Below are 16686 nucleotides of genomic sequence, written 5' to 3'. Positions count from 1 at the left end.
TGTCATTTGGATCATATTTTGTGTGCAGATTATAGAACATGTTACATATAATCTGTTCCCTTTTGTTAACTGGGTCAGAGGATGTGTAACACTTGGGAGGAAAGTCACACTGAATGGAGGAGAGATCATACATGTACAATTGCCAAGATGCACAATAATGTCTTTATTATATTTACAACTTATTTACAGGTATATAAAATGAAGACAATGTACCATTTACAGTCATATTAACAGCCACCATGGCAAGCTCCAAATCTTGAAAGAAATTGTATTTATATATAAATATATTTATATACTGTATTAATATATATCCTCATGTAAACTTAAAAGGTGTCAATTTACACACATTTAGTGTAGAGCTCCATAGACAAGAGAATGATTGATTTTTTATATATATATATAAATAAACCAGAAATACAGGTAGATGTATTCTTGACATTTTTCTGCATATGGAATGATTCAAATAATAAAAGAAATAATGACAGGGTGTTGGCTTAGTGCACACATTTTTAATAAAAACATACTATAATCATTGTTCCTCAATTTTACATTTTAGCAACTTTTATCTGACCAGCAACTTGAATCATATGTACATACGGCAAGGTCAAGTAATTTTCACTTTCCACTTAAAGTGCTTATTTATTTGTCGAAGGAAGTGAGCACATCTGTTGAAAAAGGTGCATTTTCACCTGTAATCGAGACACACCTCAGATCAACTGAACCGTGAGCAACAACGAAGGCTTCTGGACTTTGAATTATTCATATTGGTCATATTAACCTGAAGTTACCCTCAAGCTGATATTAGCACAGCTCACAGTATGAACGCTAAATACACATCGCACACCTGGAATCACAGCACGTAATGAAGGTCCAACACCTTCCAACCCTAAACAGGTTGTGTTATCGATTTAAAACCAATCACGATTTTCTTTTTTTTAAAATGCATTATTCATTGAATTGGGTCTGTCAGATTACAACATTGTAAAAGTGACACATAACCGAACATAAATATAGTCATCCCCTGAGATAAGAACCTGAAAGGGCCCAAACACCTGTAATAAGTTGTGTATGAAATGTGTCTGTCTGTCTGTCTGTCTGTCTGTCTGTGTGTGTGTGTGTGTGTGTGTGTGTGTTCTTGCATATGGCTGTGATCAACAGTTAAACTTCCCTTCTCTCTACCGTCAGCCACATTGAATTAAAAAAAACTAGATTTTCATTCCACAGGCTGTCCGAGGTCTTGCGGAGGCTGCTCTTCACCACGGAGGACCCTCAGGGGGTTTTCTGGAGGGGATGGGTTGGTTAAAAAATAATAATAATCAGGGCGGGCTTTGAAAGCATCACAATCGCGCATCATTGAGTATTCTGTACCTCAACGACCGTGTGAATCCAGTTCAACATCTCCTCCACGTTGCAGTAAACGCCGGGCCGTCCCTTCCGGGCGCAGCCGACGCCCCAGCTCACCACTCCGACCAGATGCCATCGAGAGGCGGTGAGGTACACCAAAGGACCGCCACTGTCAACCTGGGAGTCATAACAGCACAACAACATGTTTATAACATCAGAGTATCCAAAGAAAACATCATTTTCGGACCATTCACAAAAACTCAAACTAATATCGAACTGCATGCCTAAAGAGAAAACACTCTAAAACTGATCATATTCGTCTTTTTCCTTTGCATCGGTGGACTGTTACCTGGCAGGCATCCACCCCCCCCTCCATTAAACCAGCACACATCATCCTTTGGGTTACGGCACGACCGTACACGGCGGGGCTGGAACACTTGGCCTGGTCTATCAGAGGGATGAAGGCCTTCTGCAGTGAAGGAGAGACGTTGCCTGTAGGGGACGAGGGATGAAACACGCAGTTAGAGAGAGGAGACTTGTATTCTTGATGAAGATAACGAGGGGGGGGGGGGGTGCTTTCTCACCATCTTCCTCCAGGTATCCCCAGCCAGTCACAGCCATGGAGGCTGAGGCCGGAAGGCCAAAGGCTTTCGGAGGGAGACACACTGGCTTGCGGACCTCTGAAGGACAGGGACAGGACTTTCATTAGGACAATGTTAGCTTTCCTTATTGTTTTATTATCTATAACCTTTAACAAAAGCTTTGTCAAATTGGCAATGCAGTTGAAGTGAGAGCGTGCTGTTTGACATAGACACCACAAGAGGGCAGTAGAGTAAAGTCTATGCACTCCTCACAAGCCCTCACAGACTCCACAAGGCCAGTACGTCACACTAATCAGGGTGACCAGATTTGAGTTGGTGAAAAAGAGGACACTTCGTCACAATATCGGCATTATAATTATTATAACTGAGGATTTTTTAGTTGCCTATTTTGTGGAGCCCCCTCAGGACTTGGTGCCCTACGCACAGTGTGCTGGTTGTAGTTTATAGCACAAACAACAATGAACTAGTGGAAGCGGCAAGGTGCTCAGTGTTGCCAGATTGGAAATGGTGAAGTATCGTACCAAAGGCTCAAAATGGTTGTATTTGGAGGATAATTATCGTGTATCTGGCAACCCTGAGATCGGTCGACCAATGACTGTTCTCTATACCGTCAGAGCTCGCGCAAGAAGGTGGAACGTAAGGGAGATACTATTTCCAAAACTTGTAAGGGGTAAATACTAGTTTGTGAAAACCCAGAGAAAAACAAATACCCGACGAAGCAAAATCCCGGACGTTTTTGGAATCCCTGCCGGACGCATTTTTTGGGTCTCAAAAACAGGACATGCCCGGGGAAAACCGGACGTCTGTCACCCTACACTAATACATACGGAGTAATAAATAAAACTAACCTCCCACTGTGATGGGGCTGCTGAGTCTCATCAGTGCGATGTCGTAGTCGTTTCGTGCCGGGTCGTAGTCTCCGTTCAATATGATCCGGTCCACATAGGAACCGCCGAGTGTGCCGATGTGCGTCCGGCCTGACAGCACTCTCCAGCGACTCAGCTCTTTTTTACTCCTGCAAGGCCCCAACAATAAAAAGCGAGAGTCAGGAGGTTTGAGTTTAGTATGTTCACCCACGAAAGAGATTCATTGGAAATTGCACACCGACCCAGTAAAGCAGTGGGCGGCGGTGACGACCCAGCGCGGTGACACCAGTGAGCCTCCGCACGTGTGATGGCCCCCCTGTTGCAGGCTGACCTGCCAGGGCCAGTCCTCGATGAAGGCATCCGTACCCCCGACTATCCGGCCCGGAGTGCCCACCTGTCCACAGTCTGGTGAACAGAAGGTGTCCCGTTAAGATCATTGGCTCAACTGTCAGCCACTTAAAATCTAACTTTTATTCCATTTGTGTCGTCATTCGATTCATCCAACCTTCTATTCTATAAAGGTCACGTAAGACAAGTTTCTTTTCCCTGTTCAGAACCTTTAATTTTTTTAATTAAAAAAAAATGTGTTGTAAAGAATGAAGGAATCTTCTCATGTTGCAAAGAAAGAGTTTTGCGGTTTGTGTAAAACTATTTCCTCGTGTCATTACCTTCACATTGAAAATGCGGAAGGTTAAGTTTTGATCTCGGTGTATATATTTATTTATTTATTTGTATGCGTGTTATTCGCATAACAAAAAAAGTTTTAAACCGAATCGCATGAAATTTGGTGGGATGATTGGTTATTATCCGGGGACCATTTGATTAGATTTTGGGATCGATCGGGTCAAAGGTCAAGGTCAAGAAAAGTTCAAACTTTTCTTGAATCGCATGACATTTGGTGGGATGATTGGTTATTATCCAGGGACCATTTGATTAGATTTTGGGATCAATCGGGCCAAAGGTCAAGGTCATGGAAAGGTCAAAATCTTCTTTTTACCATAGCACGGTCAATTTGTATCCAATTGGCATGCAACTAATGCCAAAATGTTCATAATTCAATGCCCAATCTTGTGATATGCGAAGGTATGCGCTCTACCGAGTGCCCATTCTAGTTTTCCATTTTTCACCCCTGAGTCCTACTCTGACTGTTAAAAATAAAATGTAGACAATGTTAGTTGTTCGTGACTTAAAAAAAAAAAATCTAACTCACCTGAACATGACAAAGTTACCACAGATCCAGATTTGCATACCCTGCGGTTGGGAAAAAAAATGCATTAATGCAAATACCTAGAGTTGCATATGTACCACAAGCAGCGACCCAACAATGAGTCAGACGTAAAGTCACATGTAAACCAAACTTCAGCCATGCTGAACTTAAGCAAATCTTATGTATAAATATATCTGCCGGGTTGATGACTCCGAAAATGAAATAATCATGGTTTCAAGTTTAGTCCGATACACACTACAAGTCCAAGCTGTGGAGACATTTATAAAGCATTCGTAGTTCTATGTATTTTACTTGTGATTTTGTATGTATTTTATTATATTTAATGTTTTGTACTATCTGGACGTTGGGTCTGAAATAGAAGTTTGATTGATTTTTTTTCTGTTTATCTTCTTTTTTGTTTGACTCAACTACCTTCTGTTCACTTTCATAGGGTCAGCAGACGGAGAGGGAATAATAAACATGGTAACGCCCTCCTTCGTGTTTCCAGTATTGTGTTTCAAGATCAGCTCGGTTAACATTTCAATTCATTACATGGTGAAAATGAGATAGCAGAAAAAAAGTCACATGAATTAAATTATTTCAGGACTTTCTTTAATGAAGAGAAACTGTAGGAACAGACACCAGCCAAAAGAGAAGTTAAGGGGGGGGGAGCTTAAAGAGAAGTTAGAGTTTTTTTCAAACACAGGAAGTGTGAGATGTGTTTAATGAGTTTATTTTTATTTTTTAAAGGCAATAGAAACTTCTGAGAACCAGATCTCTGTCAACAGCTGTGTGTTTGTCTCTCTTGACCTAGGAGAGCAGCACACAGAGATTCATAAAAAGGCACTGATATTTTAGTAGACTTCAGGTCTGATGTCAACATGCTCACGACAGATTACTCACTGGTCTATGGTCGCCTGATGGATGGGCGTGTTGGTCGTCCTGGGCTTGACGGCCGTGAACCGTCCGTTTTTCAGGGAAGACGTCAAGGTGTTCACCGGGACGCTGGTGCTGCTGGGTTTCCTGTTCAGACGCAAGGGAGGCGACGCAACGGCTCAAATAACACATTCAATTCGATTTGCAACACGCACACTTTGTAATGGAAGCAACCTCATTTGCATACGATGAACTCACCACGTGTAGCCCAGTTGTTTGCACGCCGTCTTCGTGTTCTGCTCGCTCCAGTTGTCGCTGCACACGCTTCGCCAACCTTGGCCCCGACTGTACACCTGCAGGACCTGCCGGCTTGTCATGAGACGCACTGTAGGAGGGAAATGGCACAAAAAAGGCAGAAGATGGGAGCTTGAATAGCTTGTTACCTTCGCCTTGAAAATGCGGAAGGTTATGCTTTGATCGCCGCGTATTTATATATGTGTATGCGTGTTACTCGCATAACTCAAAAAGTATTAAACCGAATCGCATGAAATTTGGTGGGATGATTGGTTATTATCCGGGGACCATTTGATTAGATTTTGGGATCGATTGGGTCAAAGGTCAAGGTTAAGGTCATGAAAAGGTCAAAATCTTCTTGAATCGCATGACATTTGGTGGGATGATTGGTTATTATCCGGGGACCATTTGATTAGATTTTGGGATCAATCGGGTCAAAGGTTAAGGTCATGAAAAGGTCAAAATCTTCTTGAATCGCATGACATTTGGTGGGATGGTTGGTTATTATCCGTGGACCATTTGATTCGATTTTGGGATCGATCGGGTCAAAGGTCAGTCATGAAAAGGTCAAAATCTTCTTTTTACCATAGTGCGGTCAATTTCTATCCAATTGGCATGAAACTAATACCAAAATGTTCAGAATTCAATGCCCAATCTTGTGATATGCGAAGGTATGCGCTCTACCGAGTGCCCGTTCTAGTTTTTTATGTGTCCGTGAAGGCAACACAACAGAGTCAGGGTCAGGGTCTTACCTGGAAAGGTGGTGTTGACCGTGAAGCTCGACACACATGTAATTTCATCCTCTCCTCCATTGCAGTCATTGGTCCCGTCGCAGGCTTTGTCCAATGGAATGAACTTCACCGAACTCTTGCAGAAAAAATATTTGCTGTCAATCAACTGCTTGACTGGATGGAAACGGAGAGGCACATTGGAAGGGAAGGGCAGAAATAAAAAATGGTTGAGCTTTCTTTTAATTAATTGGATCGTTTAAAAATCAATTTTAAACTGGAAACTACCAAAACATTGTGACTCACTGAAGTATGCAGCCGTGACCAGTATGCCCAGTAAGACCACAACCGTCAGGATAGTCAGCAACACCTTCTTCCTCTTCGACGCCTTCTCTTTCTGAGTCTTTGGAGCCGTCATGGGCTTTCTGTGGCGGCCGGGCCGCGGAGCCACTGAGAAGAAGAAAAAAAAGAAAGGGACAAACACAAGAGGAAACAATAGAATACATTTTTATTTGCCAAGTATTATCCTATAGTTTCCATCTATTTAACATGGTATCCATAAAGCAACATGCATATATATTTACATGAAGCCAACCCCAAAACGGAGGCTTACCTGCCTGCCTTGGATTCAATGGCCTATTGCTTTCCTCAGGTACCTGGGCGCTCGTCTGTGGAAAGAACGTCAAGGATACGTAAGACACGGTTAGCGCAGGTGTTGAAAGATTGTGCTTTGCTTGGCTCGAGAGAAGAACATACAGTGTGTGTATTTCTAGGTGAAAGGGAATTGTGATTGTGTAATGTTGCGTTTGAGTTTCAAGCTCTCGATGAGTTTGAATGGGGCCTTTTGTGTTTAATTCCAGGTGATCAAAACATACGTGAGAACAAATTGCACCTGTCTTTCTAAAGTAGTAAAAACCAAAAAAAGGTGAGCCGCGTTTGAAACAAGTGTATAATATGATGCATATTGTTTGTGTTTGTTTGTTTGTGTATTTTATTCAGTCAATCAAATACAATACAATATTATCCTATATAATATACAAAAGAGAAAGACTGAAAAGGTATAGGTAGAAGCAAAAAATGCTTATAAATTCCTATCCTAAATTGAAATCAAAATAAATCAGAAAATTTATATAAAATAAAGAAGAAAATAAAACAAAAAAACAACAATAAACAAAATAAAAAACAAAATATATTTATATATACTACCACATACATCTTCCATATTAATACGTTTTTAATTACATTTATAACTCAAGAATTGTTTTATAAATAATTCCCTTGAAAACCAAAAAGGAGTTCACCAGTCTTACATCCATTTAAACAGTATTCCATAATTGGACTCCTACAACAGAAAAACATCTTCTTTTAATCCCTTTTTTAGCCTTTTGTACCGTGAACTTACAAACATCTCTCAAATCATATTTACACTCATGTATTGAAAATTCAAGGGAGGGGCCTGGAAATAGGATTACTAATCAATCAAACATGGAACATAGTGTGCCACACAGGTCATCGTCGCACCACAGGCTTCAGGGAGTTCCCATAACCTGTTATAACGGAGAGACTGCTCGACCCAACCGGGGCAAGAATAGACTCTGAATGTACAATAGTGTGTGGCGTGTAGAGCGGCTTGGTCGATGTGGACCTTGTGTGTCTTCCATTCAAACGCAGCTGATATTATGGAGCCAGAACACATTGTGATGTTGCAAGGTGGTGTAGCCGGAGGGTGACCGCCCTTCCACCTCAGGAGACGGGTTTCAAGCGCCATGCTACTTCTCCTCCATGACGATATAAGCCGCAGTTGCATTATTGCAGAAACATTGTAATTCAAAAGAACACATCATGTGTGGCGAGTTAAGGACAACACATGTTGTGTTGCTTCATTGTGTTCACTAGTAATTGGCTAACTGTGTCTGTATGCAGCTAGTTTTTAGCTTGTTAGCGTCTTCTTCATTGAAGACATAAATTGCTGCTGGAGCTAAACATGACTTTTTGAAGAAGAGTGAATCAAACAGGAAAGTTGCTGGCCAAACTGCTAAGCTAAGCTCTGTAGGTAAGCTAATATATACAGGACTGTCTCAGAAAATTAGAATATTGTGATAAAGTTCTTTATTTTCTGTAATGCAATTAAAAAAACAAAAATGTCATGCATTCTGGATTCATTACAAATCAACTGAAATATTGCAAGCCTTTTATTCTTTTAATATTGCTGATTATGGCTTACAGCTTAAGAAAACTCTAAAATCCTATCTCATAAAATTTTAATATTTCCTCAGACCAAGCAAAAAAAAGATTTATAACAGCTGAGTGTTTGTCAAGGCTCAGGAAACCCTTGCAGGTGTTTCGAGTTAATTAGACAATTCAAGTGATTTGTTTAATACCCTACTAGTATACTTTTTCATGATATTCTAATATTTAGAGATAGGATATTTGAGTTTTCTTAAGCTGTAAGCCATAATCAGCAATATTAAAAGAATAAAAGGCTTGCAATATTTCAGTTGATTTGTAATGAATCCAGAATGCATGACATTTTTGTTTTTTTAATTGCATTGCAGAAAATAAAGAACTTCATCACAATATTCTAATTTTCTGAGACAGTCCTGTATATATAGATACACATATATATATACACACATATATATATATATATACATACACATATATATATACATACACATATATATATACACATACATATATAGACACATATATATGTGTATATATATATATACACACATATATATGTGTATATATATATATATACACACACATATATATAGATACACATATATATATATATACATACACATATATATATATATACACAAACATATATATATAAATATACATACATACATACAGAGAGAGAGAGAGAGACTATTACAGTTTTTTTCAGGCGCTACCAAGCGTTTGTCCAACCAGTGGTCACATTTTCAAAACTCTAAACACAATTAGCACAGCATCGGTCTTTTGTGGCCGTACCATTCACACATTTCATGTCGTTTTCACCAAATATGCAGTCAGTGAACACATTTCCACAATGCTTACATTTTCTTAACACACAAGCTAATACCTCCCAACAAAATGGATTGTTTTTGTATTATTTACGAATGTTAACGCACAACATCCCACAATGGCAAAAACAATATTCCAAACCTTAGGTACAGTCTAAAAACCTCTTCTGCAATGATATCAGTTATAAAACAATATATCTCAGCTGATAATAAACAAACAATTGATTCCCCATCTCCTGATGGTAGGTCAGGGTTTGGAATGTTTTTGGGAAATATGTTTTAGCAAGTTTTGGATTAGAATTTAAGTTTTGATTATGACCGGTTGAGATGTTGATCACACAGACACCGCCTACATTGACTCACCAAATGTTGTTCAATCATCTATTGCAGCCGTTGCCCCAAAACATAGTTTATTTGTAAAAAAAAAAAAAAACTAAACAGTTTGGATTGAACTTTTTAAAAGGGACAATAGTTCCCCCCCTTTTTATCTGAGCTTGTTGCCGTTGTGTTTTTGTTCAGATTGCTCTTGGGTGTTTCTTGGATATTTTGTTCACTGTAAGCAATACTGTCAAATTTTTTCTGTTCCATCATACTGTAAACAGTATTTATACTGTACCTCCTGTAGTAAACAGTAAAGAGAAAAAAACTGATGTGGTTTTTACTGGAATGCTTTTGAATGTGAACATTACATGTGGACATACAGTCCACAACCAAGAAATTTAGTTTAAAAACAGTGGATTGCATGTTTTGCATGCAAATACCTGTAAAACTGAAACATAAAAGTCTATGCCGTTTTTGTAATGTCAGCAATAGCCAGTGTTTTGAAACCTGGTGGACTTTGATTGACTGGAAGGAGCTTGTGAAGTGAAAACAAGAGTTATTCTTTGACAGAATAATTTCATTTTGAGTCAGATTTCCAGTGTTTTGGTAAAGTTAGTATCTGCAGAAAAAGATGTGTTCTATTTTGAAATGAAGAGTTAGTATATATTCAACAAAATGTGCTTTTGACAAGAAAATTATCCATTTGGCCAATTGCGCTTTGTATGTGTGAATCTGTGTTAAGAGTTTAGAAAAAGTATCTGAAGTATGGGTGAGCGCTTGTTAGCGATTGAAAAAAAACTGTAATAGCCTTCATCTGGTTATGAATCAGCTGTGCAGGCTCAGACTAGTTTGTTGAGAAACTCCCAATGACACTTATGTAATTGACATTTCAACTGGTCACATCCAACTGAAAGCAGAACGCTGCACACGTCAAAGAGCCGGACACTTTGTTCTCCACTGTACATGTCGTCATGTCCAATCTCCCTCACATTCATCTTTACCTCGAACAAGGATGTTCGGCTCGTTCGACCCCGGCCTCACTTATGCTATGCAACATAAGAGTTGTACTCAATTATATTACAAATATTATTTGGTTTCATACATTATAGCCTTTTACGGTTCACTTAATGGGGTGATACCAAGATATCCTCTCTTATATTCACCCCCAAAAGATTGAAAACTCTTTTCGTACATCAAGTGCAGAGTTTTGGCCTCGCATTGATGACACATCCGAGTTGATAGACACCCTCAAAAGAATCATCACCGATACCAGAAATAAAACAAATCATAGGAGAAACATGGTTCTGTGATTTTACACAGTAGCTAGGAACTGAATAAACGAGAGAGGATTAAAAGGTGAGATGATTGACAGCCCTGAAAAATGGGCGTTCCACCTATACCTGGGAAACCAGAAAGATATAGCTACAGAAAGTCATGTTGTTTGGTCTTACCCGGACATAGAAGTGCCTTCTGGAAAAAATGACATCATTTGTACCATGACCAACACAATTTAATGTTGAATCAGCCAGAACAGTAATTAAAAACAATCAGGAAGCCACACATTGCTATATCTCATGTCTTAATTTGGCAGTAACAGTCTTTTTGAGTCAGACTGACCCACAAAGTGGACTCTAACCATAAACTGTAACAGACCCTGCTCCAGCTAAAATGTACAACAGTGTCAGACAGAACGGATGAATGTTTTGACATGGTAAACCTTTTGTTTAAGCAAGGTGTTCGCCCCATGAAGGGTTATTTGGGAGTTTTTCCTGATCCGATGTGAGGTTTTGGGACAGGGATGTCTATGTGTACAGATTGTGAAGCACTCTGAGACAAATTTGTAATTTGTGAAAATGGGCTATACAAATAAACTGAATTGAAACTGAAATTCCCATTGTTGCTTCTCAGTTCCTCCAAACTAAAACGTTCGCAAAAGAGCTTTTGAGAAGCTTTGCGTGGCATGTTGGACGAGCTTCCATCAAAAAAAGCTAGAAATCTGACTTTTTTACTTCAAATTTTAATGTCTTCTCATGTGAATGTTCCTTTCCACAGCTTTGCACATGTTATTTAGAGGCACAGACAGGCACACATTTACCTTTATAAAGTATTTAGTGTTGAGCAGGCTTTACTCACGAACACACAAGCAGGCCCGTAAAAATATGCTCATTCACACATCCATTGTGAAAAAAATAATAATAATTGCTGTCCAGTTTGACCCACAGGTCAAATACAAATCACAACTGCACACATGCAATGAGAATGAGAAGCAGCTGCATCGACATGAACCGACGTGTTCCTACCGGCACAGCTACACCTGATCACACACACCTGTGGATACCATGAAAAGCTGATTAAAGGCAACCGATGCTCTACATTTGCTCAACGGCCAACGCCATGTGCACCCACAAAGTCGCAGATAGTATCTGAAACATGCAAAACATTCCTGCCCGAATTGGAATACTTTTATACTCTGGCAGAGTACGAGTGGAGGTGAGAGTCAAATAGAGCGCGCGCGCGCGCCCGCACACGCACACGTGACTCGCCATCTTTACCCCACATCTGTTGACGCTCCATTTAAAGTTGCAACTCACCCACATGATGACGTCGCTGTCCTTGTTGTTGCACAGAGCCAACACTGCCCTCCCTCACCTGGATGTCCTGCGTCCTCTCACACAACCTGGTTGTATTCTCTCTCTCTCTCTCTCAAGTATATTAATGCGCGCAAGTTGTCCGTCGCTCCGCAGATAGCTTGTGAGTGAATGACCAAGCCCTGCTGACAAAACAAAACACAAGTATTCCAGGTAACCTGAAACCTGAACCTTCCTCTTTTTCTGTTTCTCCTCCCACTCCAAACTTTTATTTTTAAATCTTTTGTTTTTCTCCCCCTGCTTTGTGCCCCCAAAACATACACTCACACAGCATGCATCTGCACAGATATATCAACATATATCATAAAAGAAGACCTTGCACAGTGTCTCAGGTGTGTGCATAATCACTAACATGAACATGAAGTTAACCGTGGTTCTGAGCATGCGCAGTAACGTATGCCCTCGAGGCTGAGGCGTGTTTCTCTCCTCGTCTGGATTGTTTTGACAGTCTAATGAGAAGTCAGTTGGTATCAGTCAGGAGTTACTGACATCGAGTTGTGACTCATAGCTGTGAGGCTGGAGGTGCAGCACACACTCACATACTCACACACAAACATATATATATATATATAAATAAAAATATATATAAATAAATAGAAATATATAAATCAATATATATATACAAAAAAGATAAATATTTAAAGTTCTTTTTTTTTTTTTTTCTTTAATAAAAAAAAAACAAAATGTCATGTGCATTTCATTCAAAATCAATCAACTGAAATAAAGCCTTTTTTTTTTTTTTTTAATTGATTTGATTATGGCTTAAGAAAAAAAAAAAATAAATATCTAAAATTTAAATATTTCCTCAGACCAAGTAAAAAAAAAAAGATTTATAACAGCTGAGTGTTTGTCATTAAGCTAAGCCATATAATCAGCAAATAAAAAAATAAAAGGCTTGCAAATATTTATTGATTTTTTAATGAATCCAGAATGCAGACATTTTTTTTTTTAATTTTTACAGAAAAAAAAAAAAAAGATCTCATCAATATATTTTTTTGAGACAGTCCTGTATATTTATTTATATAAATATGTATTTATACATATATAAATGTACATTATATATATAAATATATAATTATATTATATATAAATACATATATATATATATACAAATAAATATATATATACATAGACATATAATACATATATATATATATATATGTATGTTTAAGTCTTGACCAGACAGACCAACAGGTGGCCACCTGGCTAAAATTTGCAATACAAATAAATAATCTTTAAATCGGCCTTTCATCAATGCAGAATCAAAAGTTTATAAAAAAAATCAAATTAAACATGTGTAGGGGACTCTGTTGGGAGCACATAATTCACAAGACTAGTAGGGTGGTGTGCAGGATACGTGACCGGGTCCCTTTAAGAGCTGGGAGCGTAACCAGGGCAACGCGGTGGCGTCGAGGGGTTTAAAGGTCACGAGGTGTCAGGGTCACGGGTGAAATGTTTGTGTGAGGAAATAAACGGCCACAGAGGTGTGCAGCCAAAGAAAGTGACTTTGTCCACATCGTTCATTCCCGCGCTCCTACACATGTCAGAAAAGTTATTTAAAAACACATATAATGACTAAAGCAGCACATGCATGTCCTATGTGAATGACAGGTTAAAGTATATTTTAAAAGATGCAGTCAATGGTCATGAGGTCAGCGCTTTAAAAAGATATAGCCACTGTGAATGTCGAGAGACGGTGAGCACAGACAACCGAGGAGAAAAGAGCTTGATTGGGAGTGCGAGAAAAAAAAGATTTAGGTTGGCTTAACAGAAGGAGCCATTGTTAGAAACAGAAGCTGTTTGTGTTGCTTGACCTGAACTATTAATGCAATGAACCCCAGCTCGCCTTCGCTCATAACACTTGGTCTATGGACTCAGTAATTGTCTCAGAGTATACGTATGCAGAAATGGATCGATAGAAGGATGTATACAAGAAGCGATATGCAAATACAGATAGAGGGAATCAGTGTTGAGCTAATGACCTCTGAACCTTCCCCACACAGGTTCTCTTTCGGTCAATAACCTCCGTTAAACATTCAGGTTGCCATAAAGTTGCCATGGCATTTAGAGGCTCCACCCACGTCATGACCTCCTTTTGTGTGTTTTCCTGACTGGACCTATCGGTAACGTCAATATAGTGGTATGCAGATGCCAATTTGTAAAATGAATGCGCCACAATAAAATCACCTGTATGTATGGAAAAGCTCAAATTTCCCATTAACTTGAAAATGGCACATTTCACAAAGAGTTTACACGAAAAGAAAAATCAAATAAATGTTGTGCAATAACGAGGTTTACCCTGCCTGACAGTCCGACATGATTGAACAATGGCTGACACGATGTTTGCACATGTTAGGGGATGAGAGCAATTCAGGGATCTAATAAATCTATTTGGGCGCCTTTTGTTTGGCTCGAGGCTTTTATCATTTTGTTCATAATCAGCTCTCACAACACGACACACTCAGTCCATGTCAGCCTCATGAAGCGTATTCTTCCATTAGCCTCCATTACTTTGTCAGTTAACCCTTGTGTTGCCTTAGGGTCATTTTGACCCGAATCAATATTACACCCTCCCCCCGCCTTAGGATTAATTTGACCCCATTCAATGTTTAAACCCCAAAGGGGGAGGTGTAATATTGATTGGTTAAATCACCTGTTGTCTTTCTTTCTTTAAACGAGTGCATGTTTGACTCAAGGGTAACTCAATAAACTGCTGACCTCCTGAACGGTTTATAGTCCAGATGGATTATATATTAACAGATCGATTTGGACTATTGCTGTAATTGTTGTATTTACAATATGATTGTCATGTGCCAACAAGGAAGACGGAAGTTAAAACCATCCCGTTACCTATTATGTTAGTTGTAAGGCACTTTGAACTTTGGATAAGAAATGGCATCTTTGGAAATGGCATCTTTGGAAAATATTGTAACCATTTTTTGTGTGTGCAAACTTCTCAAAAACCTTAAGCAGAGAGCTTTTGGAAAAAAACATGACTTTGAAGCATTATATTTCATTTTTAAAGACCAATTTTGAAAGAAGCAAAAGCATGATGAACATTTATCACTGTGGTCCAATTGAAATGAAAATACAGTCTCTTCAGGGCAAAATCAAAATCAATTTAAAATGTGTAAAGCACCAATAAAAAAATCATCTATCAACACAACAACATGCCATTCGTTCTTTAACTCTCCCTCTAATGATTTTGTTGCTCGAGAATTGCGATACAAACACATTGATTATAAATAACGGGGCTGCAATCGTTGAAGGTCGGAGGAAAAAGCAGAAGTAATAAACATTACGTAAAACATCAAAACTCTTCCTCACCTGTGAAGTGGCCGTCACGCTTGATGCTCCTCGTCAGAATAAAAAAAGTCTGAAGATTAGCTGGAGGGAAAAAAAGTATTCTAGGTGTCTAAAAAGTTTTGGATTTGACTCAGAGGAGCTTCTCCACCGACCTTGTATTGCTTCAACAGGGAACTACCTTCTGAGTTCCTTCATTCCACATCTCTGCCCTCCACTTCCACAACAGCTATTCTCTCTCTCTCTCTCTCTCTCACACACACACACACACACACACACACATTACGACACCATTACGCCCCCATCTCCTCTCCAGACGAGGCACCCGAACCCTCCTCTGTCCACATGAAACATTTTATGTCCCTTATATATATATATATGAATATATGAAGCCACTGAAATGTTAGGGGGAAGTGCAGCTGGAACTAACTGGTTAATAATTAACATTTCCCCACTTCATGTTCCCTGGACTCAAAACAAAGTGTTATCATCTGGGAAAGACACAGTTGTTGTTTTTTTTAACCGGATGGATTTTTAGAGTAATGAAAGATATGGGAAATGGGAAATATAAATTAAATGTTCTGGATATAGGACATAAGAAAAGAAAGGAAAAATAAACATGAATTGAGTGAGAAAAAACAAAAAAACACATAAAGAGCTCCATCAAGAAGTCTGTGATAATACACAATTATTTAAATATGACAAAAATATAATATATGAGATTTAAAAAATCCTGTGATCAAAGCCTTGTGTCACTGTCCTTTGAGGCCACACAATACTTATTTTAATATACAGTAGTGTCATTGTGTGACTTGACAATAGAAAATACTGGACTTACAGGATGAGGAAGTACATCAGTTATGCAACTGAAGTGTGTATTGCCATGGTGACGGATATCAGAGTGAATGCAGGTCATTGCAGCCTCATCATCTATTATTGCACTGATCGCCCAAAATGAGGATCGATTTCATTTCACATTGTTATGTGACGGTAAGATATTTAAAAAAAAAACTGTATCCGGGAAATGATTCAGCCATGTTTCCAAAAAAATCCCCCAAAACGTTTCCTGAAAATATTTTTTTTCTCCTCACCTCATGAGCATATTGCTACACATGTGAGAATGAATGTGTAGACACAATATTTTAAAGTATTTTGATTAGTTTGTTTAGTTTATTGACAACGTTTTTTAGAGATATGCTTTATCGGGGAGTCGCCTGTTACACCTGCTCCTGGGACATCTTCCTGAGTGTCTCTCTTTTCTGTGTGTGTGTGTGTGTGTGTGTGTGTGTGTGTGTGTGTAAAGGTGCGTCAGTCTGCATTTCAAGCCCTTCTTGTTCAATATTTGCTTTCACCTATAAGGCCTTGTGTCTTTGTGTACCTTTAGTTCCTCCTGCTTCGCTGTGGCCCCCTAGCTCTTTGTCTCACTGTGGGTCGTTGACGTCATACTCGTTGTCGTAAATAGTTGCCACTCAGACACTAGATT

At 39.0% G+C, this 16686-nt stretch overlaps 1 protein-coding gene across 3 annotated transcripts; it reads right to left on the bottom strand.

The window, feature by feature from the left end:
* Positions 1 to 143: 143 nt before the first annotated feature.
* Positions 144 to 15412, bottom strand: tmprss4a (transmembrane serine protease 4a). 3 transcript variants are annotated; one of them, XM_056441927.1, is made up of 14 exons: positions 15228 to 15412; positions 11844 to 12025; positions 6531 to 6585; positions 6224 to 6367; positions 5942 to 6094; positions 5154 to 5280; positions 4923 to 5042; positions 4023 to 4063; positions 3055 to 3217; positions 2795 to 2961; positions 1929 to 2024; positions 1694 to 1836; positions 1369 to 1521; positions 144 to 1281 (listed from the first exon to the last, which is right to left on the bottom strand). In XM_056441927.1, the coding sequence occupies exons 2-14, from the start codon at positions 11847 to 11849 to the stop codon at positions 1270 to 1272; spliced, it is 1380 nt and encodes a 459-aa protein (XP_056297902.1). In that variant the 5' UTR covers positions 11850 to 12025; positions 15228 to 15412; the 3' UTR covers positions 144 to 1269. The 3 variants fall into 3 exon arrangements, with proteins under 3 accessions (XP_056297902.1, XP_056297901.1, XP_056297903.1); XM_056441926.1 differs by having other exon boundaries at positions 11844 to 12022; XM_056441928.1 differs by lacking the exon at positions 11844 to 12025 and having other exon boundaries at positions 15228 to 15411.
* Positions 15413 to 16686: the final 1274 nt, after the last annotated feature.

The sequence above is a fragment of the Pseudoliparis swirei genome, chromosome 20 (assembly GCF_029220125.1).
Source record: "Pseudoliparis swirei isolate HS2019 ecotype Mariana Trench chromosome 20, NWPU_hadal_v1, whole genome shotgun sequence".
Lineage (NCBI taxonomy): Eukaryota > Metazoa > Chordata > Actinopteri > Perciformes > Liparidae > Pseudoliparis > Pseudoliparis swirei.
This window is presented reverse-complemented; position numbering and strand designations above follow the sequence as displayed.

Coding starts and splice junctions, on each gene's coding strand:
- tmprss4a (XM_056441927.1), bottom strand. Junction 6,368..6,530: donor ATTGAATCCAAGGCAGGCAG/GTAAGCCTCCGT, acceptor TCTTCTTCTCAG/TGGCTCCGCGGCCCGGCCGC. Junction 5,043..5,153: donor AAACAACTGGGCTACACGTG/GTGAGTTCATCG, acceptor GCGTCTGAACAG/GAAACCCAGCAGCACCAGCG.